This window comes from Macrobrachium rosenbergii, chromosome 58, assembly GCF_040412425.1.
Source record: "Macrobrachium rosenbergii isolate ZJJX-2024 chromosome 58, ASM4041242v1, whole genome shotgun sequence".
NCBI lineage: Eukaryota > Metazoa > Arthropoda > Malacostraca > Decapoda > Palaemonidae > Macrobrachium > Macrobrachium rosenbergii.
In genome coordinates, this window is record NC_089798.1 from 16,141,588 (window position 1) to 16,167,888 (window position 26,301).

The window sequence follows — 26,301 nt, forward strand, 5'->3', positions numbered from 1 at the left end:
CCAGAAAGCTTACAAATAACATGAGGTCTGGGGACAATGACGTTCCGATCTGTTTCTTCCGTCATCATATTCTGCATCATGGTCTGACAAGTGTGACAATTTATGGCTTTTCCCAATGCCGTGTCCGTCCACCGAGCTAAATAAAAACCGTACACAGTTGGCTCGTAACATGGAAAGCACCGGGTTGCCTTTTGGCATTATATAATTCCACGCCCTTTACCATTATTTACTTTTCCTTTTACTATAAAAAAGCACTTTCATTTCTTCCGTGGCTGAATCATTTCACCCTGCTCGCTATTTTTCATACCTATATTTCTTGCGAGAGAACAATGTTGATGAAAGCTTGCGTTAACACTAAGTAACTGTATGTCGAGTTTCAAGATGAAATGAACTTGGCTGCATTCTAGTAGCATATACCTGCGCCTCTATTGGCCGAAAGCGCGTCTGCTAAGACCGCAATCTTATCGCCAGCAAAAAAACTGGGATTAACAGTATACAAAAATACCAGTGCACTTCCGAAACGGCGGGACTACCTACCTACATGAAATATCAGTGCACCAAAGAATATAAAATCTTATCGGAGGTTCAAACACTGGGATTCACTGTACCTAAAAATGAAAGGCGGAAAGAAAGAAAAGAACAGTATTTCCACGATCTACGAAATCCACATGTAAAACCTCCTACAACATGCTTACGTTGTAGAGATATACTATGCAACAACTATGAATAATTAATATATATGACCTCTCCAAACAGCTTGGACTGGAGTGGGGTCATGACGTTTGTCAAGTTGCACATCAACGATCACCATTAAATATATACGTACTCAACATGACTTTCAGAAAAGAGAATAAATGACTGTCATGAGAGAGAGAGAGAGAGAGAGAGAGAGAGAGAGAGAGAGAGAGAGAGAGAGAGAAAAGAGTATAAATGACTGTCATGAGAGAGAGAGAGAGAGAGAGAGAGAGAGAGAGAGAGAATATTAGAAACCTACGAAAAGAAATGACCGTCGAATAACTCAGAATCCATTACAATAAATTGCGAGAATTGGTCATGTTATACTGTAGTTAGTGGTGATTTATATGATTCTAAACCGAGTAAGTGGTATGCGAACTGCGCCAATATCTCAAATCAGCTATGAGCATAAGTATCTGATGTAAGAAGTAGCACTCCGTCAAGAAATATTTCAATGTTTTTAATGGGGATAGGCGTGCTTTTTGAAATAAAAAATAAAATTATGCATATGTAAAAGAAATTTCACTGTGTTTTGTGCATTATTGTGAAGTAAGTCAATATTTATTATCTATTAATTTTTTTTATTCATAAATATCAACTCTGCATAAGGAAGCCCATCTTCCATATAGCCTATATACAAAAAGACGGGCAATACACTGGAGAAATTATCACGAAGGGATGAAAAGCTCCTTGTACATTTACGTAACGGTTATCATCACTTTCTGGCATACATGCAGATTATTTGTGGCGGTTTACTTTCAAGGTCACTCATGAAAGGGAGACGCGAATGCTTAGTGCAAATTGAGGGGAGGGGAGGCAGCACACTTCTCTCCCTCTTCCTCATCCCTACGTCACATCAACACGCGCTCTTTGCGCTCTCTATCCTCAACATGGTCTGGCACAAGCACATCATTTATAACACTTGAATACCCACGACAGACCTTACAATTATTCTACTCAATTTTATAGACGACATTGTTTTCTACTGATATATTACAGAATTGTGGACAAAGCATTATTTCACAGTAACGTCCAACGTACATTGTTTACATATCGAAAGACTTCTACATAGATCATTATCACTGGATTTCGCTTACAACATACGGCTGAACTCCTTTTACTTGGTTGGTACACGAGAACAAATGCGCACACAAACTTCTATAAACGACGCACGTGCAACGTTTCTACTACAACTGCAGCACCAGCTGATTCCCTAGAAAACTTGCGACCGCTTGTAAACAAACACTGCATCTCTTCTAAGAACCCACTTAAATCCTTCACACTGCTGAGCTGGTGCGCTGACCAGTCTTCCTAAACCAGCGTCATCTCCCTTACAACTCCTATACAAGTGTTCTTATTCACAAAAGGGAGTCCGAGGCACAAAAATTATAGCACGACGTTCCTTCTACGCTGGTTAAAGGGTAGCTAAGGCCTGCGTCAGCTACCAAGAGACACCGCCCGCTATTGATCTCCCATGAGCCCCCTACAAGAGAGAGAGAGAGAGAGAGAGAGAGAGAGAGAGAGAGAGAGAGAGAGATCGACCGATTCTATTCAGTACTACCGTTCTGACAATTCCGTGACTGACAATAGGATTTCTTTAACTGACGTCTCCTAAATTGGGGGAATGTGTTGCCACGCATGCGCACACAAGGACAACGTTGTGATGACGTAATATGACACACGTGTTCTGGGATTGCCACTGATGCCTCTCGTTCAGGTGCCGGGTTCATGATTCGTTAGCACGCGATCCGTTGCTCGGCGATGATGACTTAACTATAAAAGATATTTATGGACAAAGTCAAAATAACGATTGCACTAACCTCTATCCAAGGAGCAAGTCGTATCACAGAAAACGGAATTTTGCAGCCAGATCAATTCAGTGGTCATGACACAACGAGCAATCAGTATCTTTAAACAAATAAGATAAAAAAAAAAAAAAACTGAATAAAAAGCCCGGTGCAGTTAATGAAATGAGTGTACCAAATTCTTTCTGTCCGAGTAAGAAAAGTATGAAAAAAGAATAGAAAAGATTAAAATAAACAATTGAGGATAGATGGAGGTTCTTCAGCAGGAGAAGGAAGTCAGACATTTAAAAATAAAATGTTTCTTAGTAGCAACTTCCTTTGCCTCACATTTTTTATCATTAGGTGTGCAAGCTCATACCCTTTTAACTTGAAACATACTGTACAATCGAACACGCGGTGGAAATCAAGGCTGGTGTCTGTGAGCCATTGTAAATCACTGTTGACATATTCAGTTTATTTGCATCTTTTTATGACAGAAACCTGAAACAGTGTGTGGTTCCAGAATCTTGCGAGTTTTATTCTTTCCTTAGTTTCCTCTCTTTTAAATAAAAGGATATTTGACTATGATAGTTTTCTAAGGATAGAGCAGCTTTAAACAATACAAGAATTTATTTCTCATCTCAAACAACTTAACAGTGAATTACATAACCCCATGAAATGTAATCAGGAAGACAGAAAGCTGTGTTGGTTCTGACTCAACTGACACAAGACCCAAATTCTAATTACTGAAAGAGACAGACACACACACACACACAGAGAGAGACACAGAGAGAGAGAGAGAGAGAGAGAGAGAGAGAGAGAGAGAGAGAGAGAGACGTTTGTTGCCCAAAAATTATAGGAATCTTGAATTAGGAATGAAATCTCTCCCACGTTTATGGTCGCTTTACTACACCAATCTTTTACCCCACTTTCCTAGATGAAACTAGCATTATATCTAACTGCAAAAATAATATATCCCCGACTTTTGCTTGTTCGTATGTCTAAAAATTATTTTTCCAAATCTTGGTTTCCTTTAGAAAGGAGTTGATGCTAATATTTCTTTCTTTAATTTTGCACTTTTGTCATACTCGCAGTATTATAAAACTCCTGCCCAAATTTGGAGGCGACCCCTCATCGTAGGACTCATTTTCTATTACCGGTGTTAATCCATGATTCGGCAACCTACGGCCATGATTGCCCACGATCCTGACCTTGCATACGACCTTGGTCTTAGACCATTTTCCGACCTGTTCTGAAGCCCTATTTACGGATACAATAGAGACATGGACAGAGTCCTGGACGCCTTGATGGGAAGAAATTTCCCCCAAGACAAAGGCAGCCCCGCATTTTCACTTCTGTGAGATGCTAAAAAAAGAAAATAACATTTTCGTCGATATGCGCCGAGTGAGTCAACGGTTGGGCGGGGCATGGGGTTTCTGCGAAATTCACCTACTTTCGACTTTCTTGTGCATCATCCGTCGCAAATCTTTTATCTCCGGCCTCCACGGGAACCCAGTTGAGATTATGGCGTAAAATTTTCGCCGTGGTGGCGCGTAGCACAAGTCCAAGCCATCCTCTTTATCATCTCATCTGCAGATGAACTTCCGTATAATGTCCGTTGCGCTATATCTCATATCTCATTCTCTCTTTCCGTGACTCCTTATCTTTTTCTTGAAGCTTTATTCTCAAAGAGACAGAATCTTTCTCATATAGTTTCACTGTCGTGGCATGAACCATGTCTGCATAACAACAGACTGTGCTAGACTTGTGCGTAATCTCATTTCGAAAGCAATTAAAGTCTGTTGGGTTTTCAAATCTTATCCTGCCTGGCGAATATTTGATTCGCCTTTTTAGTTTTTTTCTACGTTCCAACTCAAGAGAAACTATAATAGATAATTATCACTGTTCTTAAATATCTGAAAGATTATATATAGATATTATATATATATATATATATATATATATATATATACAGATATAGATATATATATATATATATATATATATATATATATATATATATATATATATATATATATATATATATATATATATATATATATATATATATATATATATATATACACACACACATGAGGAGTGATCATAAAGATCAGGACTAAAGTATCAGGACTATATATATATATATAAAAAGATATATATATATATATATATATATATATATATATATATATATATATATATATATATATATATATATATATATATATATATATAATCATACATACAAACAATATCATACATAATATATTTTACATATGTTACATAGGTGATAATAAGTCCACCGTCCCGTGGATCATACATATATATATATATATATATATATATATATATATATATATATATATATATATATATAATATATATATAATAAAATCATAAATGGCAGCCAGGAAAATGAAGCGATGAGCACTGAAAAATTAAACATGAATAAATTTTATGAGCACTAGAGAGTAAATGAAGCTGATCAAGAAAATGAGAGAGGAGGGAACCACAGAATAGTCGAAGCAGGAAGAACCCCGGAATTCTACAATGGTTGGAAGAGAAGAGGAGTGTACAGAAATTGTGATGCATGAACGGTTTATTGAACAAGCTCTCCTTTACGGGAGTGCTGAACTGGCACTAAAAGAAAAGGGTTGAAGATGTCGAAGTACGCGAATGGAAAGGAATACAGAGTTTAGGCCAAAGGCCCAGTGCTGAGACCTATGAGGTCATTCAGCGATGGAAAGGAAATTGAGAATAGGTAAGTCTGAAAGGTGTAACAGGAGGTAAACCTCGCAGTTGCACTATGAATTATTTGTTATGAGATTGTGGATAGCAAGATGGAAGAAAGATAATATGAACGGAGCTACAGCAAAAGGAATGAAAAGGGTTGCAGCTAGGGGCCAAAGGGACGCTGCCAAGAGCCTTTAGTAATGCCTACAGTACATCCCGTGAGGTGCACTGACAGCACTACCCCACTAGGGGATGTGGTAAGAGAAGGGTGAAATAGATGACAAGTGCAAAGTTAAGTATACCTTAGTTTAACCAGACCACTGAGCTGATTAACAGCTCTCCTAGAGAGGACTGGCCCGAAGGATTAGACTTATTTTACGTGCTAAGAACCAATTTGTTACTTAGCAACGGGACCTACAGCTTATTGTGGAATCCAAACCACACTATAGCGAGAAATGAATTTCTATCACCAGAAATAAATTCCTCTAATTCTTCATTAGCCGGCCGGAGACTCGAACTCTGGCCTAGCGAGTGCTAGCCCATAACTCTACCGACTCCCCCAACGAGAAACTGATGATGACAAGTGCAGGGGCACAACTTACTGGTGAAAAGGTGAACACGGGTGAAAATATGGCCCAGTGTTTTCAGGTGATTTGGCTACGCGGAGAAAATGAGACAAGACGGAGCAGGGAATGTACTGTACATACGGCTCGGTCAATCAAAGAAGTAATTACTATTAGTCAAGTCAATAACCAGAGATTGAAACATCTAGTCATCAAAATGGGGAAAAATACCTGAAGCAAAATTGACAGAACGACCCTAAACTGTACCACATTAACAGCATATTATACGAATCCGAATCATTTCTTTTTAATAGAAGGAAGGAAGGAAGGAAGGAAGGAAGGAAGGAAGGAAGGAAGGAAGGAATGGCTGTTGTCAACGGGAAAAGAGCAAAGTTCTCTCTCTAAGTGAAAGGCTTCATATCAAGATTCCGCAGACAACTCTGCAATGCTTGGCTAATCAAACAGGCCCGACACGTGAACACAATCATGCGGTATCAATCGCCTGCACGAAATGACACAGGAATGCGGGAATCTGAGGTGGTGTAATCACAGAGCTGGCTGAAAACCTCTTCAGCACACCTCATAAAGTGGAGGTCAAGACTTAACCCTCGAGTCATATAATTCAACACCACACGATAAAAAGAATCACAAAGAGCTCAACAGCCTATCATTATCTATAAAGCCCTAAAACATTGCAATACGTGGAGCTAAACGCCTGGAACATGAAAACGAATGAAAATAAGTGGCTGAACCTCTATAAAGAGGCATATAATGACCTCGATTTGGTAGACTGGGTAGAGAAGAGAGCATAAGAAATCATTAAAACGAATAACACTACCACCTGGAGTCAAGAGTGCAATATGATTCCAGTAGTTCTCATCGCTGTTAATTCTTCAATGACTGGCAAAGGTTGGTGGTAAATGGTAACTCAAAATAACTGAATGATATTTCTACATAACTGGTGTCAAATCAACAAAAGGTCATCGACTCTGAAAACATCTATATATACATACATATACATGTATGTATATGTATATATATGTAGTGTGTGTGTGTGTTTATGTATGTACGTATATGAATGAATATGTGTGAGTGCATACATTCATAATGGGCTACAAAATATACAATTAAATTCCAATACAAGTATGGAAAACAATAAAACTGTAGAAAAATACACGTGGAATATTCTTGCAATCAATCAACGAATCGAAGTAAACAAAGCAGCCATTATCACAATGCCAGTAGAAACGGCACAAAATAAAGTAAGGAATAAAACAAAACTGAACCACGTTCAACAATTAAAACAAAATGGAACTCGGCTCTTCTTGTGATGGGGAGAGGGAAATGGGAAAATATAAAGCAGGCTACTGACAAAGCTAAATCTGACCACTTTCCGGAGATAAGACCCCACACGACAGAGGGAGGCAATTTCAGAGAATCTTGTTTTGGGGTGGGGCCACCACTGTCTGCCTGTCCCGACATTCCCCCAACATGGCACCAGAGAGACTTAGGGAAAAATCCTCCCCCCTTTTTTGGCACGCTTTCTAATAACTATTACCCTAGAATTACTTATCATTTCTTTAAGACAGTGGTATAACTCAAATGAATAACGAATAAATAACATATTCATCGTACAACTTTGAATAACCACAAGAAGTTACATATATATTCATGAAATAATAGAAAATAAGCCGTCTACAAAATAACCAAATCCAAATAAAAAGATAGAAATCAAGTAAAGCATAAAATACTGAAGGTTAAGAACAGCAAAACGAGAAAGAAATGTGAACATTAAGAAAAAAACTACAACGAGGAGCAGACATGCAACGAAGACAAAGGCTGGCTTATACGTTCGACTCTGATTTTTTGAGCATGATAAAAGACCCATATTCTCAGTTCATGCAGTGCGTGCGCTGCTAGGGATGCTTTCTTCAAAGGCAAAAGAGACGTTGCTTTTTCTTCTGATATTGTAGACGAAAAACAGAGTTTAGCTGCATTCACAGCAAATCCCTACTGAGTTCAGAGCTCCTGGTCTTAGCGCACGCACCGTCAACGTATGATTCTTATTCGTTAGATCCGACTCTTTCTGGATTACACTTGGAAAGCAAATCAGCGGTAGACAACCGAGTAAAGCTATCAGTGAACAATGATTTTCTATCCTAAAAATGCCTTAGCATGTAACAGACGTTTACTTGAACACTGGACCTCCATTACTGATGTGAATCTTTTATGAGGATTTCCTTGTTATCTGGAAAAATCAACTTGTTGAAGCAAATTCCATAAACATTCAGTGTCCTTGTTTATGGCAAAGCAATTTTAAAAAAGGGATTAGGCCCGTCTGAGGAAGTTAGAATTGTGTCATTCTTATGTTACATAGCACGTGCTTATCATTTTTGTATTAAAGTATAAGAAATGGTTTCCGGTAGTAGGAAATTTTTGGCTTGTATATTTAATTCTGTTGTTAGGCGTCATCTACAACGACTGTTATGTCTTTCCCCTTCTCCATTTTCATATGCCGTGAATAAAGAATTTCATAAAATTTCTTCCCATTTCACAGGAAAAAGCGTCCACCACACACCAACTTTGCATCGGAGTTTTAATTCAGGTGGGCACCTTGCCAGTTACTGGGATTCGTCATGAAAAGACTAGGCACGTGATGTCATCTTTGCTATCTAGTCTTTCGTCCATCGCGATCATGACCCTCACTCTAGTACTGTACCGTCATTCAACATTGCTACATATACTGTATCTGCCGCCATATGAAATGCAGTGAGATCGTTCATTACACATGAAATTGAATGATCAAGCAAATAAAGATGACAAACCTAGGATTGCAGATAATTCATTATTTCTTCACAGTTTATTCCTTCCCTCTTACACTTGTTTTATTTCTCAGTAAAATAACCAATTTATAAGTCTTGCTTAACTTTAACTGCCGCAAGGTGTCTCACGGAGTCCTGGAGGAGACATCCAACTAAATAACGAAAATGAAATTATTATTAATCACGACTGCCCGGTCAGTCAGTCGTCCATTTTACAACACACGAACCTGCTAATAACTGTACGTCATTTATTTATTTATATACTGAATTTATGCAAAATGGCGCTGTCACGTTCATGCCCTTGGGCTTTGGGTTGACAACTCTTGGACATGTCTAAGAATTCCTGAATAATTAGGCTGATATTAGGGTTATTTCAAGGGGATCTCTACTTGGAACCACAATGGTGATGCCATGAAGCCTCTCCGCACAGTTTGGCAAGATGGGTGGGGTCGAATACTCCAGAAAGCTCGAGGAACCTCCACCAACTAACCCCAACTACACTGCAGCTACACTAACAGACCTCGTTTCCTTACGGTCCTCCTTCCCTCCCTCCTACAGGGGAGGGACTCCGCCGTATCACCATTGCTGCAGATTCTCTCTCTCTCGCTCTCTCTCTTCCTCCGATCAGTTCCCTTTTGCCCTAATTTTTCATCGAAGCGTTCGAGCCTTGGTATCCAATCATGAGAACGTCAATCCTAATCTGCCAACTGGGAGGAAAGTATCACAACAACATATCCGAGAGGTTTCCTGTCTCCTCACTGCACCCAAAACTGACTGATGGCATATTGATCGACTTTAACGAATTTTCTTTAAGAAAGAGTGAAAAAGCGAGTGCCAACCGGGCTCCTTACTGGGAAAACACGCCAAACTTTCTTGGAAAACGAAGTTCGGCATTTCATGAGAATTCGCAGACATTCATCTCACTAAATCACCCCCACCCCGAGTCGAAAAAGTGTGCTGATTTTACGACTGAGAAGAAATTACTTGGAAAATGTTCATGTATTCAGTGTTCAATAGGAATTTCCATTTGGGAAGAATATTCTGCGTTAAGGCGCGTTTACACAGGTGCAACTTTTCGTGCGCACAGGAGGCATGCGCCTATTTCATGGAGAGGCAAGCAGAGGCATGCCTCTGCGCAAAGGGAGGCATGCCTCAAATCTGTTCACACAGGCCAATGTGCACACACGCACGTATGCGCAAGTATCTCCCCATCCCAGATGGGGAGACTCGTGAGTCGTGCAACAGTCGCCAATCGCACTCTAGCCACCATTTGATATACACTTGTTTACTCTATTGCCAGTATGGCGGATTGGTCAAACAAAAAAAATATTAAATTTATTGAGGATTATCGTTCCTTTACTTGTCTGTGGAAGGCTAACTCCGATAATTATAAAGACAGGGTCAAACGGAGTGATGCCCTGCTGTTCCTAAAAGCTAAATATGATTTGGGGACGTCAGAGGCAGTCCTAAACAAAATAAAATGCTTTCGGACGTACTTCCGACGAGTAAGTTATTCATTGACCCAGCACTCACGCCTTTCCCTTCGATTTCGTCTTTGTCTCAAAATAACACCAGCTGCGGCAGCAGCAACTGCTTGGTCGAGAGCAAGCATGTTGACAACGGCTTCACTCTAGGTGTGAACAGAAACAGGCATGCGCAGAGGCATGCGGCTATGGTATGCGTGAACGTGCGTATTGCATGCGGAGAGGCATGCGTAGCCGCACGGCAACTAGGCGCACCGGTGTAAACGCGCCTTTACTACATAGACTGGGAAGTTAACGTTGTCCTTCTAGGGTGCTGAAAGCTAATGTACAGTAAAAGACTTGAAATATTCTTATTATTATTATTATCAACTAGATTTCCATCGCACTGTTGTAAAGGACATATACTCATCCGACACCGACATTACAAGATAGATGCCACTGCACTCATATAACTGGACATGATTTGTAAAAAGGTCTCTATGTCATATATTGTAACGCATTATTCTTATCTAAACATTAAAAGGTAGTAGAGAATAATAAGCGTTTGGATTTGATTATGAGCAAGGGATTTATTTATACAAGTTGGTGGGATGGGGTAGGTAGGGAAGAGGGCTGGAATGAAATACCCAACCTTTTGGAAGCGGTTGTTGCATCTTCAAGCCTTTATGCGTCCTGACAAAGATCCTGAGGACTAGAGACCTACCTCAGTTTCGTAACCATACAGAAAATCCTATAATGGTGGCTTTAAACTGACTTTTAACCTTAAAAAATAAACTGTAAAAAACAAAAAATATCTCGGCCGATAAATACCTACCCCAAATCAAACTTTCATTCATGTCAAAGTGACGCAGATAATGCATTTTATCCCTGAGTGACAGAAACAAGATCCTGAATGGGACTACGCTCAAACACAAGCACTGGTAAGGAATTCAAGATCTTGGAGTCATCTTTCTCGGTGGCCCAACGTGGTCAAACTCGATAAGAATTTAACTGAACTGTCGCAAAGTCGGCTTCGATTATCTGAGCATCTCCTAGGAAGTATTATTTCCTTGGACACACACGATGTGTAAGGTCGATCAGGCTATTGCTAACCAGTGAGGCCCTCCCATTTAACCAAATAAAGCAATAGGAATGACTGGAGGGAGAGCTACGTAACTTCACAAGTAGCAGAACAGCTGCAGGACCTCCCGTATCGTGTATAACTGAAAGCGATGAAACGCAGTCGCATCCAGCGTAAGCATAATGACCAACAAATATTATACCTTATGCAAACCGGAGGAGGTCTTGGTTCCAAATTTATCAGAACATCCATTAAAATCAGACGACTTTGCACTTCAAAACACCCCCGTCCCAGGACCCGCGTTAGACCGCTCTCTGCCCCAAAACTATACTATACGATGACCTAGCCAAGACTGCTGGTGTGTCGACATTTGTACTCACAGCCTACATTCTATGTAACTTACTACCTCGTTGTATTTCAATCATCACTAATTAGCCAGTGCACTTCCTTCAAAATAAGTAAGAGCCGAGATGAGATGCTACCGGCCATTCAGAGGCCCAGGACAGTCGGCACTTACTCGATATGGCAACACGAATTCACATCCAAAGTCAGATCTGGTATCACTGCTTTCAACAACTGTTCAAAAGCAATGTGCGTATCCAAGCGGAGAAAAGCCTTGAGAGGTAATTCCACACCCTGAAGGAGAGGAGCCACAGGTAAATCTATACAGGGAAAATTCCTGTCTCTGTCCATGACCATAACGGAAACTAGAGTAACTGAACGTAAAAACAAGTAAAAGACAATTGGTTTTCTCTCCTTTAATATCAGGAACACCAAAAGGCGTTGTTTAGTCTTCTGTTCTAACACCCAAAACTTTAGCATTTTCGTACATCAGCGTATTTATAGGAAACCTTAAGTACATATAAATCATGTACAAAATCAAAAAGGTAGCATTTGCAATTCAGTAGGACAGCCAGCCCTTGTTGTATGAAACCGTTTTTATGTATTATAAATTGTAACGGAAACCAACCAAAGTATTTGCAGGGCAAATTGAAATATACAAACAAATACCTGTGATAAAAGGAAATCATTTCCAGAGAAGTAAACTTATTCTGGCCAATTTCTTTACACGAGAGAGAGAGAGAGAGAGAGAGAGAGAGAGAGAGAGAGAGAGAGAGAGAGAGAGAGAGAGAGAGAGAGGAGTCACAATAAAGCTTTGAACTCCTTCCCGAATAAAGCACATTTAAACATGTCATATTTCCACAGCAGCTCAGTTCCACGGTTCTTTTTACAGTAAAGGAAGTGAAGCGAAATACAGACTTCATGTACAAAGCTGCAAGCTATAAATCCATAATTATAATCAATAGTTATTTTGTTCATCTTTTGTATGTCATTAGAAGTTCCAGAATGCAATTTTTTCATTATTTCCAGGTTCCTCTTTTGTTCTAATTTCCTTCAGACTGCAACAAACCTACAAATAATTCTTAATAAATTCAAAGTGATCTGAGAGATTAAGGATATTAATTTGTGCACATTTATATATACAGTATATATATATATATATATATATATATATATATATATATATATATATATATATATATATATATATATATATGTGTGTGTGTGTGTGTGTGTGTGTGTGTTTGTGTGTATCTTATTATGCAGCAATGGAGCGTTCCTATATACAAATATCGGAGGAATTACAGGAAACAAAATTTTATAATAATAAAGGTGTAAATATCAGAACATTTTAACAACAGAGATTATGGTAGCAAAATATAATTTCCTACGCTACCAAGATCCGATTTCACTTTCTATTACACCATGAAACATTATTTGCATTACTGAATAAACGCTTCCAAATGCTTTCTTATTATAATCAGATGTCATTAGTTTTCCTGATTATTTCAAAGGCCTGGATTCTACTGGCAAAATAAATGTCTTCATAAAGATTTTTTTTTTTGTTTCTGCATTTATACATCGAATATTTTTATTTTCTATTTTCTAACGTGGAAGTCAATATAAACAACAAAATGTAGGGCAGTTTTTACAGTTTGGTTTTTGGTATCTCTGCCATAAACGATGGATTTTGGATATTGATTTTTAACAGTCTAAGACATGAACACTTAACAAAACTCAAAATTAGGTTTGATGCAATGGTCATTTGGAGGCCGCTCAGCATCGGCTTTAACTACGCATGTAAAGGTCTCCTTTCTTGTACTGTACTGTGGCTGTGTTGCATCTTGGCTCTATTGATCTCGATGTGTCCATTCTCCTACATGAAATTTTTCTTCGGTTGGTGAGGGAGCTCTTAATAATCTTCAACGTATCCCCATTATAAGACTTTTATCTTGAGCCCTGTACTACTGCATAAAACACTGCATTTATTCTAGTAGTATTCTAAAAATAATTCTGAAGGTAATTTATCACAGAGCACAACACCGTTTCAGTGAAGTAATTTTTCTGAGAAGATACAGCTTCTTTCAAGGTGTCCTGTGAGATGCTGTTATTTACGTGAATGATTTCCCTGACACTCAGGTGCAAATGTATTTTAAACACTCTTATACATTAAATAAAAACACTGAATAGTCTTTTTACGCAGCCAAATCTACCATCTGATAATGAAATACCGTTATCTATTTTGTGTTAAAATTGTTGTTAGTATTTAATGCGTGTGTAGTCCTGGGGTAGATTCTACAAACTCTCTTGAAGGATCATTATGTTCAACCTCTACTTATCCATCTAAATTCATGAAGTTATTTTATAACACATTTTATAACACATCTTAATAAATGCCAAAAATTCAAAGCTTTTGCGTAACCTCTACAGTGTTTTTTGAAAGTGTTCCCAGTTCTTAAGCGCTCAATTTTCCTAGACTTCCGTTACAAAGTTCCCGTTCAACGGAGAACAAAATCTCTGCTATCAATATGAAGACGTGAATGACTGAACAAAAGTTAAGATACAATATTCGTTATACGATAAGTAAAACGTTCAATTGCCTATTGCAAACAGCAACAATTCTGTTATCTAGAGTCAGGCATGAGTTGTCCGCCAATTGAAATGATTTGATTATAAACGTTTTCTGTAATGAGACAAAACTGCACTGATGTCGACACATGCTCTAGTCTGCAAGAATACCGATATAAACAAGATAAAACTATTTAAAACAACAACTAAACTGGTCCCAGACAAGAAAATGAAACTAGTTTTAGTTCCGCAATCCACGGAAGTGTTGCTGTTTTCTCCGTTCAGACAACGATCCAAAAATAGCAATTTAATTTCACGAAGAGATTTGGGTCAACGGTCTAGAGCTGCAGGAGTGCCGTTGGAAAGCAGACATGTGAACAAGCACACGTCTGCATGCAACGACAAGCAAAACCCATTAATCCGAGAGGGATCAATTTACCTCAAAATATGCCTCAGGCATGTGCCCCTCCCCATCTCTCATTCCAACTTTTTTTTTTTATGTGCACCATTGTCCATTCATACACACATCCATTCATATAGATGTAAAGCGAAGGTGGCCACTCGATCACGAAACGACAGACCTCCAGTAACTCGAAAAACGCACAACGAGACAAAGTGGGTCATGCAACAAAGAACCCAATATGTAAGGAAGGGTAGGTCACGCAACAAAAATACTCTGTGACTATGAAGTCAGTCAGGTTCGCCCGTTTTCTTTCTTCGATCTCTACATAAAGCTGAAAGCAAGACGACGAACATGTTCCTCGTATACACCCACAAACTATGTATGTTTCTGTATGGATATTCGTTACTTCCATAGATATACAGCTATCTTTAAAGATACTCTGGTTGCAATGAGTGCTACTTTTTGTCTCCGTCGTATTTTCATTTTCATTGTTAAAGCAAAAATCCCTCAACCAATCAAATGAAAAAGGAACATATCCACCCGCCTCATGCCGACTCTACGGTCGGTCTCGTACATACCGTACGTTTGTCTCTCCCTCCCCGCGTCTGGCAAAGCGGACCGGCACTCGGCAGGCAGGCAAGAGGAGCAAGAAGAGGAGGAGGAGAGCAGTCGGGTCCCGTGTCTCTATGAGCCACTATCGTGGCCAGTATTCTGCCACCAGCGAACAGCAATGCATAAGTTGAGGCAGTGCGCTGATGCTAGCTGCACACCGTCCGTGACTTCTCTCCCTTGGGAGATCAGGGTGGGGGAGGGCGGGCAACGGGGAGGCAAGAGAATTTGAAATACAGGGGTTTTGGGGCAAGATGGACAAAACGAATATGTTGTATACAAACGACCTGCTTCACTGACATTAAATGAAGTTCCTTTAAATGTTTCTGGGTGCCATTAACATGACGTAAACTTAATATCATGGAATTAATATTTACATACATAAACAAAATCACTTAACAATAACAAAAAGAGCTTTAATAAAAACTGATATCTCGATCCGAGAAAACTCTGTGGCGTCGCCTGCAAAGAGAAATAAGAACACAGTGAACACGTTCACCAAGGTCATTCAAATATGAAGCCAGTAATAGAGCATTTAAGCTGCAGAAAATCCCTGCCTTCACATTCCCATGATGCGAGTTAGCTGCATGTACCGAGGACGGATGAACAACAAATCTGATGAAACTTGGCTGATAAAATCATGACGCGGTCATTTCGAAATTATTTCATTTTTGAGAGACCGGCAGCCGGCTCAAGGTGGCGATGGTTTTTTCCATAGCAGTCAGCTTCGAGCAGATTTTTTTTTTTTTTTTTTTTTTACAAAAATTCATTGTTTCATAAAGGTCAACTAATGATGATATCTACAAAGTTTATCAGTATCTGTTCAGCAGTTTTTGAGATGATACGTACTCAAAAACACCGACAGACAGACATGCTACCCATTTTCCGTCTGAAATTAAAATTCGAAAATTGGAACAAGATAGGAGGTGGACGTCACTTGTCAAATATAGCCTTTGTATGCATACTGATAAAAAACAATTGTAAGCAGGCATACATAAATGTATGCTTGGACTTATGCACTAAAATTAAGAGGGACTATTAACATGAGATGATATACTTCCTTTCAGAATCGTCTGAACGATTTCCGTGGCTTGGCCCCTTCCCACCACCACTGAACATGAAGGCTAAATGTGAATGAAAACGTCATAAATTTACTTTAGAACTGTTAGCAACTGTTACAAGATTAAAATAATCAAAATTAATATTAGCTTTATTGGAGTTGTCTCCGTTTAAACCATGGGAAATGTAGAAGGAATAAAGCTTCATAATCCGGGAATACCGGAGAAAGAAGAATTTCACAGTTTTAGTGTTAGGGAATGAAGAACATGGAACATGAAGATAGCAATAAAATCAAACTGGACACGGCATGAAACAAACCAAGAAAGGTAAGGCTGGCAACGACTCAGTCGAATAACCAGAGGTCATCATAGTGCTTGTCTCATCTCCGAAGAACTAGTGCATATCAGAATGAGCGTCCCACCAGAGCCTCTGGGTCTGGTACTCAGACAAGTGGTTGCTTGCATCATAAATGCTCAAGAGCCAACGGCGCCGTTACCCATCCAAGTAGCGACCGATCCATCCTTAGTTTAATTCCATCAGCTGTACAAAGCATTTCGTCACATGGGAGAGAAGAAGAGTGACTTACCGGACTCATCGGCGATGGGCTTGTAATTGAGAGTGGTGATGACCTCCTCCTCCCGACGGCGCTCCTCCTCCTTCTCCTCGCATCCCAACAGCGTTTCCTTCATCGCGGCTTCCGATCTATGGGTCCCGTCCTCGCTGCTCGCTCGCTACTGGGGATTGTTCAATCCTTCGGCGCTGTCAGTCAGTGCGGAGTGCCCTCCTCTGTGGAAGAAAGACTGCACATCATGAGACAAATGTCTTCCAGATCATTTACTTCAATAAAAAAAAAACATTTTCAGTTTTCTGATAAAGATAAAGTCCAAAGGGCAGCAATTTGTGTAAGGTAAAAAATTTCTTAAGCGTAATGAAAACAAAATCCTGCAACCTATACAAACGCGCGCGCATGCACAGACGCATATACATACACATACATACATACATATATATATATATATATATATATATATATATATATATATATATATATATATATATATATATATATATTACTGTATATATACAGTATATATCATCGCCTACAACATCGTACGATTCAGAGTGAAATTCTGCCACTCATGTGCTTTCATTTTCATAAATCTCCCCTTACATCCAGGTTCCCTTTTTACAGTTCTCGTGTACGTAGTCTGGGTGTCCCAGCTATTCTGACATGCAGCTGACACTGCAAGCACTGCTGTGCCTGGGTTGGGGTGGAGGACATGTACTGAGCGCAAGCCACCGCCATCTCTCATCATAACCTCATTCACACATGGAACTTCCGTTATCTCTAAAGCTGTATCAGCTCTAATTCAATCCTGCCAACTGACTCCTAATATTCCTCTTTAAGCATTATTCTAGTACTGAAAAACTCTCTTATACATAGTTTTGTTGCCATACACTCCGTACTAAGAAAACATATCTTACTTTGAATTTTAATCCAGATCTCTTTCTGTCTCCCCTTTGTCTTATCGGTCTTTTTGCGCATTTCACCAAATTTTAACTCTTGAGAGCCTGTATTGGTTGTCTTTGTTCCTAAATATTTTTGAAAGATGCAACCTCATTAAATCCTCTATGTCTGGTATTATTTCATCCCTTTGTCCATACTCGGTCCTCAATATTTCTATTTTTCTTGTTTTATTTTAGGTTTCATCTTTCTAGATATATGATGCATTGTTTTAAGCACTGTATCTCTTGCAGTGCTTTGCTAATTAAAATACAGCAATCTCTGTATTTGAAGTCCTTCAACTTTCTATTATTGCTCCAGTCAGAACCCTCCATGCCATCTCCAACCTACTTTTCATCATAAATCCACGGGAAGGGCGAACATCAAAGTCGGCGCAAATTCATCTGGCAAGGCTTTATAAATATTAATGCAAACATCTGATCTGTGCAATAATAGCCTTCTCTAAAACTAGCACGTTCATCTCTAAGTATTTTACAAATGTCTTTCCCCAGCCAGCTGAGAAGGGGCATATTTACTATCTTCATGCACACCGGCATAAATGTAATGCCTCTGTAGATACTAAGCACAGTCAGGTCACCTTTCCTTTATATTAATGTGACTTCCAACTGCCAATCAAGAGGCTTTGCTTCCTGATTCCATATTCCACAAAACAGTCTGGTGAATATACGTTATGTCTTTCATTTTGAGCTAAAATCATCTCTGCAATCTGCATATTTACATTTGGAGAAGGTGTGACACCCTTGCTGGATGCAAGGTGACTTGCGAACCGCTGTGACTCACTCTCTATAGCAGGGGATTAATATAAAGCATCCTGGTATGTAAAATATGTTCACTTTTCTGATGTGTAAAATTTGTGTTAAATCTTCATTTTGGACTCTTTGCAAACAAGTTTTTTTTGTTTTTTTGCTGTGCTTATCAATATATTGGCGTTCAGAGCCACTGTAGATCCAGGTAGCCCTGAGGAAGGACATTAATTAATGGTTAAGCAAATAGATCATCAGACCTGGCAGTGTTTGTTTATCCCTTCAACGCTTCAGACTTGAAGACATGAAAAACTGAGAGTAGAAAGAAAGAAAGGTTGACAGTCAGTTGTAGTTGCCGCATGTGCATTAGCACATGACGAAAATAGAATAATGACCGTGCCAGAAAAATAGAATCAAACAAGGAAACGATGTACATCCTGAACGGACGTAGAGAATCCACGTCCCTACAGCAGCAGACCAGGGCGGTGGAAAAGTGATGCTGGTCTTAGGCCACCTTAACCTCACCTGCACCCTTGTAACGAGAACTACTGTTGTCCCCGAAGATCCAAGGAAACTGGGACCAGCGTGGTTAAATTTGAATTTGGCGAAAGGTGGCTAAGGGCCGTTGGGACTCTAAAGCAGTGGATTCACAGAAAAACTTTCTGGAAGGTGAAATTTTTCTGATCTGTGAAGTGAGTTTTATTTTCCTATTGGATTCTTTTATCAATCGATTTTATGGTATCTTCTCCTAATATTAAAATGTAGTTCCATAGCGAATTTAGTGTTGCTAAGAGGAAGGCAATTAGTTAATGGCCGTAACAGTAGTCTGTGTAAGTAAATGGAACACCTGTTTGCCCCTTCAAATCCTCAGCCTTGAAGACAGGAACAACTGCGAATATTAGAAGTGTTGACAGACAGTTGTAGTCGTCATATATATACTGTATATATATATATATATATATATATATATATATATATATATATATATATATATATATATATATATACATATAAAATATATGTATATATAAAATTATTATTATTATTAAATCGATACTTCGTAGTAATAAGACAGCCATGATTCTTCAGTTTACGTGGCGGGCTTTTGGCTTAAAGAAAAGTAGACGCTGGAAAGGGCATCCGTGGACATTTATGGAAAGGGCAAAGACTGACATTTCTCAATCTCTGAAGTATGCCTAGTTATGATCGTATTTTATTTCAACACAAAACCTTAAAAAAAAACATCGATACTGATAAAAGGAAAAAGTCTTAAAAATTTATTTGTTCTTATTCTTAATCTTGGTTTATATAACGTCATGGTTTATATAACCATGACATGTTAAAGTGATCTCTATTTCTCCTTCTAACATTATACAGCACAGTTCTTCACTGGCCAATCTGTGACGTTAACATACCTCCACCTAGGAAACTTCAATCTTATATGACAGTCCAACTAATTCGTGGACACTTCTGCTATTACCGTTGTTATGACATCCTTGTTTTTGCAATGATGCAAATTAATTAACAGCCACTACGAGATTTCTCGTTATTCGCATGAGAAGCCGCTTCTGCAACTAGGGGTTTCACTGAATATGACATTTTCAGTAGGCAGCTTTCCTGAAAGTGAAAAATTACCCAGGAATACGTGCACTTTATCCTTTGTTCGTGCGACACATACGGGTACCAACTATTGATGAATTGGCCATAAGCTCCATAATCCTTGTTGCTGCAGCTGTTACTGCGGTAACAGTTTCAATTTATTCCCTTACTACCACGCCTTTGTTATGATGCATTCACTATCATTAATACGACAACGCATTTCAGAAACTTCTGTTTTAACGGCCAGACTTACGTCATTCTTTCGAGTCCTCTTGCAGTGAAGAGCCGTTTTAATCCTGTTATCATTTATAAATCAACTTCTCTTCGCTAGACATCAGGCTTGAATTAAGCTTCTTTTGTAGGCCTTACATTACGAGTGGATAGTAACGATACAACTGCGCAGAACCGATTTGCGTGTGCGTGTGAGAAACACATTCTGACCACGGCGTACGCTACCATGTCAATGAAGGTGCTTGCAAAGTACCAAGTATATGCTTAAAAAAAAACTCATGTTCCATCGCATATTAGGAAATGGTACAGAAGTTAGCAAATTACAAAGAATTCTCGTATCTGAGGTAGGCCTAAGCAATAATCTCTAGACCTTCATTATAACAGTATAAGGATTTTAAGGTAGCCTGTATGCCCAACATCATATTCTCTGGAGCTGTAAAGTGAAGGAAAGAAGAATATCTGAGAAAAATAAATGTTGCAATTCAGAATTTTGTCAGACAACTAATTTTCTTTTCGTTTGTCCAATTATTTGAGAGAGAGAGAGAGAGAGAGAGAGAGAGAGAGAGAGAGAGAGAGAGAGAGAGAGAGAGAGAGAGAGAGAGAGAGCTAAAACCCGGACCCATGTCTGTCGGCATGTGTGTAGCGTGATACATGTATGAGGCATCATTTACAACTTGATGACAATGGCTGTACCAAGTATGGTGTCAAAGAATCTATCACATTAATGTATCAGCGTTTTATTGGATCAAGTATATTCAAAACCAATTCACGCTGGTTACGTAGACTGTTTTAGTGCATCAGGGTTTTATGACGGCACACGGTAATGAACTATTTATTGGTAATGAAGCAAGTGAACGATATTGCCATTGCGGCGTAACTCATTCGACTAAATTTTTGTTACTGTTTTTACAGAAATAACAACTTTGCTTAATTTCACCGTGAAACATTTATAACATACCTGGATGACACAAGGAAATCATGAGGGGTGGTGTGGGAAATGATGGCAATTTGCAGTATTTTATCTTTCTTTCTTGTACTTGTGCTTGTGCTTGTGGCCATGAGAGTAGTGTCGCCTTGCTAGCCCGTGACTAAGCGCCAGTGGAACACAGGCAATTGGCCATGTGACTTATTAGATTCGGCTAGACTCAGAAGTCTATTCAGGGCTCATTGTAAGTTGTTTTTAGCCAATAAAGTAGAATTTGATGCTATCTTTAAAAGTTATTCCTCCTTTTGTGCTCGCACAAGGAGGGCAGAAGACCGCTCACCTCACCTCGGACTACTCACTGTCTACTGATCTTCCTCCACCTTCCCACACTTACTCAACTACAAGGGGATCTCGACCCCTATGCTGCATCGTTTTAGACTATGGACAATGAGGACTAGGCATCACTGAATTGCTACGTTACCATTGACGCGGTCTAACCCACTGAGGGCTTAAGCTAACTTCACTGCTGAAGAATCAATCAACTTCGAACCTCGAAATCTTAAATCTTTTAAGCTCAAAGCATGAGTCAATTCACTTATTAACGTATTCACGGAAATACTGCATTGCAAATTTAAAATTGGCCTTTTTAAGTGACAAATTTCCATCAGAATTACACATATGGTACCCCGACTATTAGGTAGTCTTAAAGTGAGAATATTAAACCCATTTTAGTGCATTTTTGCATTAGTCAGCAAGTAGACCCCAAGAAATCCTTCAGCATAGGACGTCTAACAGACTATGCATACAGATTTTTACCACTTTCGGCTGCGACTCTCTTTACATTGGTCAGATCAAGGTCTATAGATTAAATCTATAGACCTTGAGTCAGATACATCAAGAGTCTACTTTTGTATCTGGGTCTTCTTATCTTCTGTGAATTTATGGTTGTGTTCACTTTCCATATGTTTATCAATTCAATATCATTCATAATAACTCAATTTTCCTGTCTCTGCCCATCCCGTGAATACGAATAACAAAGCTGGGCCTAGTACCGAGCTATCAAGGAAAATCCTGTGATCCAGTATCTCCTTCCTCCTAACCCCTCATTTCCTGGGGAGGTCTTGAATTAAAACCCCGTATTTGGGGTTTTAATTCAAGCCCTTGGGCGGAATTTTTCTCAGCAGTTGGTCAAATTCACCATGAAGAGAATGCAACATAACCGTGGCAATGCAGAACTAGAGGACCCTCTGAAAGTTTTCTTTAAATGGTAACGTTCAGCAGATAAAAGAATATCTAAATGGCAATGAGCTCATACCACAGAATATATATTATGCCCAAGTGGTTTTAATAATAATAATAATAATAATAATAATAATATAGTTACCCATCTGTCCAGCTACGTAGTAGGCTAGTGTGTTGTCAAAGAAAACGATCAGGGGACAGCTTTAATTTTACTGACAAACTTAGCTAGATACAAAAATTTCAAGTTAAAGCAAAGTTCCACTACATATTTGTTATAAAATCTTATCCAAGATAATAAGTAGGTCACTAACAGCATCCATGTTTATTTTTGGATGCACTGAGATCGGACTTCATCTGGTCCATATGGCGGGGCCCATTTATTAGCCAGTTTAAATTGATAGCTTTCGCGCATAACGTGTTTTTCGGTGATATGTTTGTGAATTAGGTAATTGTTTTTTCTAAAATTCGTTTATGATTTCACATATTTTGTCATTCAGCGCTGGAAAGGAAATTGAGTAGGTAGGTCTGACAGGTGTAACAGGAGGATAAACCTCGCAGTTGCACTATGTATTATAGAGGGTGGATAACCAGATGAAAAAAATATATGAATGGAGGTACAGTAAAAGGAATGAAAGGGGTTGCAGCTAAGGGCCGAAGGGACGCTGCAAAGAACCTTTAATAATGCCTACAGTACACCCCATGAGGTGCAGACGGCGATAGCCCCCTACGGGGATATTTCTTTAGTTCACTACTTAGCCGAATCTGGTGCTGTGGTTTCGAAAGTTCTTTTTTCAATACTTTCTTGTATTTTTGCTCCTTTACCAACATTTGACTGTTTCATGTAATATGCTTTGATGGTCTATTTCTTAACTATACCGGTCACATTTGATTACGTTACCGTATTGCAGTTATCTTTTTGACTAGCACTGCGTTCAAAAACCAGCATTTATATTTTATATCAACGAGGTCGCTTGTATTTTTCATTCCTGTACGGTACTTCAGGTATGATAGTGTCCTGTTTTGCAGACCTTGTAGATTATCTTATGTGAATTAAGATAATTGGACCTGTGGTCTTCCATACACTCTGGGCGTACAAGTTCTCCAGTACAAATGTCCTGCTGGTGCCCAGGTTTCTGGCATTTGAAGCACCACATTACATGGTATCTGTCAAATACATAACACCATTTACTAAGCACAGTTGGTTATCATCACATATTTCTATAGTTATGCTTATCTGTGGTGGCCTTTTCACCTTCCCTTTGGTTGTTCTCTATTTCAGCTTTGCAAATTTCCTGAAATCCTTTCTTCTCTTACCAGATCTTTTATATTTTTTTGTGATATTCTTCTTTCTCTTCCGAGACATTTCCTAGCGTAATCTTTGAGGTTTTTTTTTTATCCGTAATGCTTATTTTCCAAGTTTTTTTTCACGCGTGTATACGGCCATCTTTTGCTTGCTTTGTACATATCAGTGTACTAGAATTTCACGAACTGGAGACAGCTTGTTTTCTAAGCAACAGCCTCCACTGTAAGATCAGTCGATTACAGAAATAATTAAATCATCTTTGGGTGCAATTTGTCCGCACAATTACGAAGATTTAATGAAGTTTCTGTTTCTGAAGTATGTTATAATAACAGTACTTACACACGAATATCTATTTTCACTTGGCCTTGGCCCACAACTTCCTTTATTGTCGTCAGGTTTGAAGGCCACAACCTACTCTGCAAGTCTCGCTCACCCGTCACCCGCGATACAGCAAAGAATGTCGCTTTCGCTTGCAGTCCGTAATTCCTTCTGTTAACTGATCAAAGTTAAGTTCTAAGCTTGATAAACAGAAAAACGGACACTGAAGATTTACTATTTAATAAATTTACCAAAGTTCTTTTTCTAGGTACAGAATCTGATAAATCGCTGTGCAGTTCATGTTTGGTTTTATACAGATTTAGTAACCTTTAATTGTGATACCCGTTCGGACATCAATTTGCAAGGTAATTACCAAACGTTGCACGATTGAGTATCGCATGAGTTTGCAATTATTCCGAGTGATCTTAGAAAAGAGCCTTAGCTCACATTACCTTCATTTACCATTGTATTTTAACATCAGTTGAAAATTACAAGAGTAAATCCACAGACATCAAATGTCAAATTATGAATTTAATGTTCATGTTATCGGGTTTGATTCTCTGTTGAGAGTAAATGCTTCACATGCATATTCAGTGCGGAATTTCTACGGCTATTGTAAAGCATTAATAAGAAAGCTCCTTTAGCTGTGAACTGGGCATAAACTCGATTGAAGATTTACCTGCATTATAAACAAAATTCACTGCAAACAGGCTTAAATTCTGGTCGAAAAATAATCTGTCATTTATATTTCTCGTAGATATATTTACATTTCAGACACAGCAGCTTTAAATTCTAAAAGTCTGGGTGGCTTGAACGCTATTAATTTACTGGTAGAATTATCACTGATGTTATCTGTTACCACGTAAACATTTTCTAATGGACCAAGCAGACGGCCATATATATACTTGACAAAACTCAGGAGAGAGGATGACAGCACAATGGATTGTATACATCAACCTTGTAGTGGAACACCTATGAATAGCCTCTGGAATGTAAATCCGTAAAAAAATAAATAAGTGAACAAACATCTGCTGACGTCAATAAGCAAACGGCAAAAGACAAGGAAGCAGAAGTATATAAATTACCTGGGCGCATCCTCAGGCATGCCAAGACATGTCCATGACTATGGGCAATACTGTACAGATGCTGCGACATGACCCCAGGTTAGGAAACATTTGCCATGACTACTTGTAGACACCTCCCATCACTATGCAACTAAATGTAGCACATCAGAAATCGAGATACTGTAAATGGTGTCGCAGGCTCACTAATCATTTATGCAACCAACTGTAAATGAAGAGACTGTATTGTGAGCACCTCCCCAGCTACCAATAAAATTTTTATGTTGTATATGTGGGTGAATGTTATGGTTAAAAGTGTGTCTAAGACAAAGGAGTATTGCATACTGATTAACTTTTTTTCAAAATGGTGTGGTGAGGTGTTACGAAAAAGGACAACAATGACAGGTGCAAACTCTAACGGGAAAATGGGATGGGCTGTTTGTGAAGGAAACGATGCCGACTCCTATCTGAGACGAAGACGTGCAATACCTGGTGACAGAATATGGAAATATTCTTAAATTGGAAAAGTTCAAAGTTTAGCAACATTAGAGGTCGGGAAAGTTAGCGGAAGACAACATGGAATGATATCATTAACGATCAAGAAAAGGGTAAAGGAAGCTTTTGCAATGCACCGTTTATACAGTGTAAGCATATCAAGGATGGCTGCAAAGGTAACAAGCAGAGAGTTGGTGAAAAGGTGACGAGCAAAGAGTAACATTGTCACTGGTTCATGCCAACACAGGTCCTTGCCCTAAGTGTGGTCCGATTTGGAAGGGATTGGGAGGACTGATCTGGACCACTGGACTTTTTCAACCTGTAGCATCACATCTTGCCCCGTTTCATTTTTATTCATTTCTCGCTTATCCCCATTTATATCTTATCTTAACAACACCTATATATTCACCTGACTAATACACGTCCTTCAGGCGCCATAATTTCTCAGGATCCTACTTCCCTGATCTTCTGTGTTCAACTCCCAGTAGGTCTTCACCTGTAATTTCTCAAACCTTTTCCACTGGGGAAAAGCAGGTCTAGTACAGTGCCTAGGCAATCCTTGCATGTGTGAAAGAAACAGATGTTCTTCTAACTTTACTAATCCATGATTCTGGTACTATCCAGTATAGTACGCCTGCAAACGGTCTATGCACTCAAGTCCCCCGCTCCCCACCCTTACCTTAACGATCTAGCT

General features: G+C 38.9%; 1 protein-coding gene across 24 annotated transcripts in view; it reads right to left on the reverse strand.

Moving 5' to 3' along the window:
• Positions 1-26,301, reverse strand: part of LOC136837145 (1-phosphatidylinositol 4,5-bisphosphate phosphodiesterase delta-4-like) — a 377,469-nt gene that overhangs the window by 314,658 nt on the left and 36,510 nt on the right. For 8 of the 24 annotated variants that reach the window (XM_067101787.1, XM_067101785.1, XM_067101771.1 and 5 more), the window contains exon 2: positions 16,752-16,951. In XM_067101787.1, the coding sequence (XP_066957888.1) occupies positions 16,752-16,854 (103 nt within the window). In that variant the 5' untranslated portion in view covers positions 16,855-16,951. The other 16 variants (XM_067101786.1, XM_067101781.1, XM_067101762.1 and 13 more) reach the window with 12 other exon arrangements.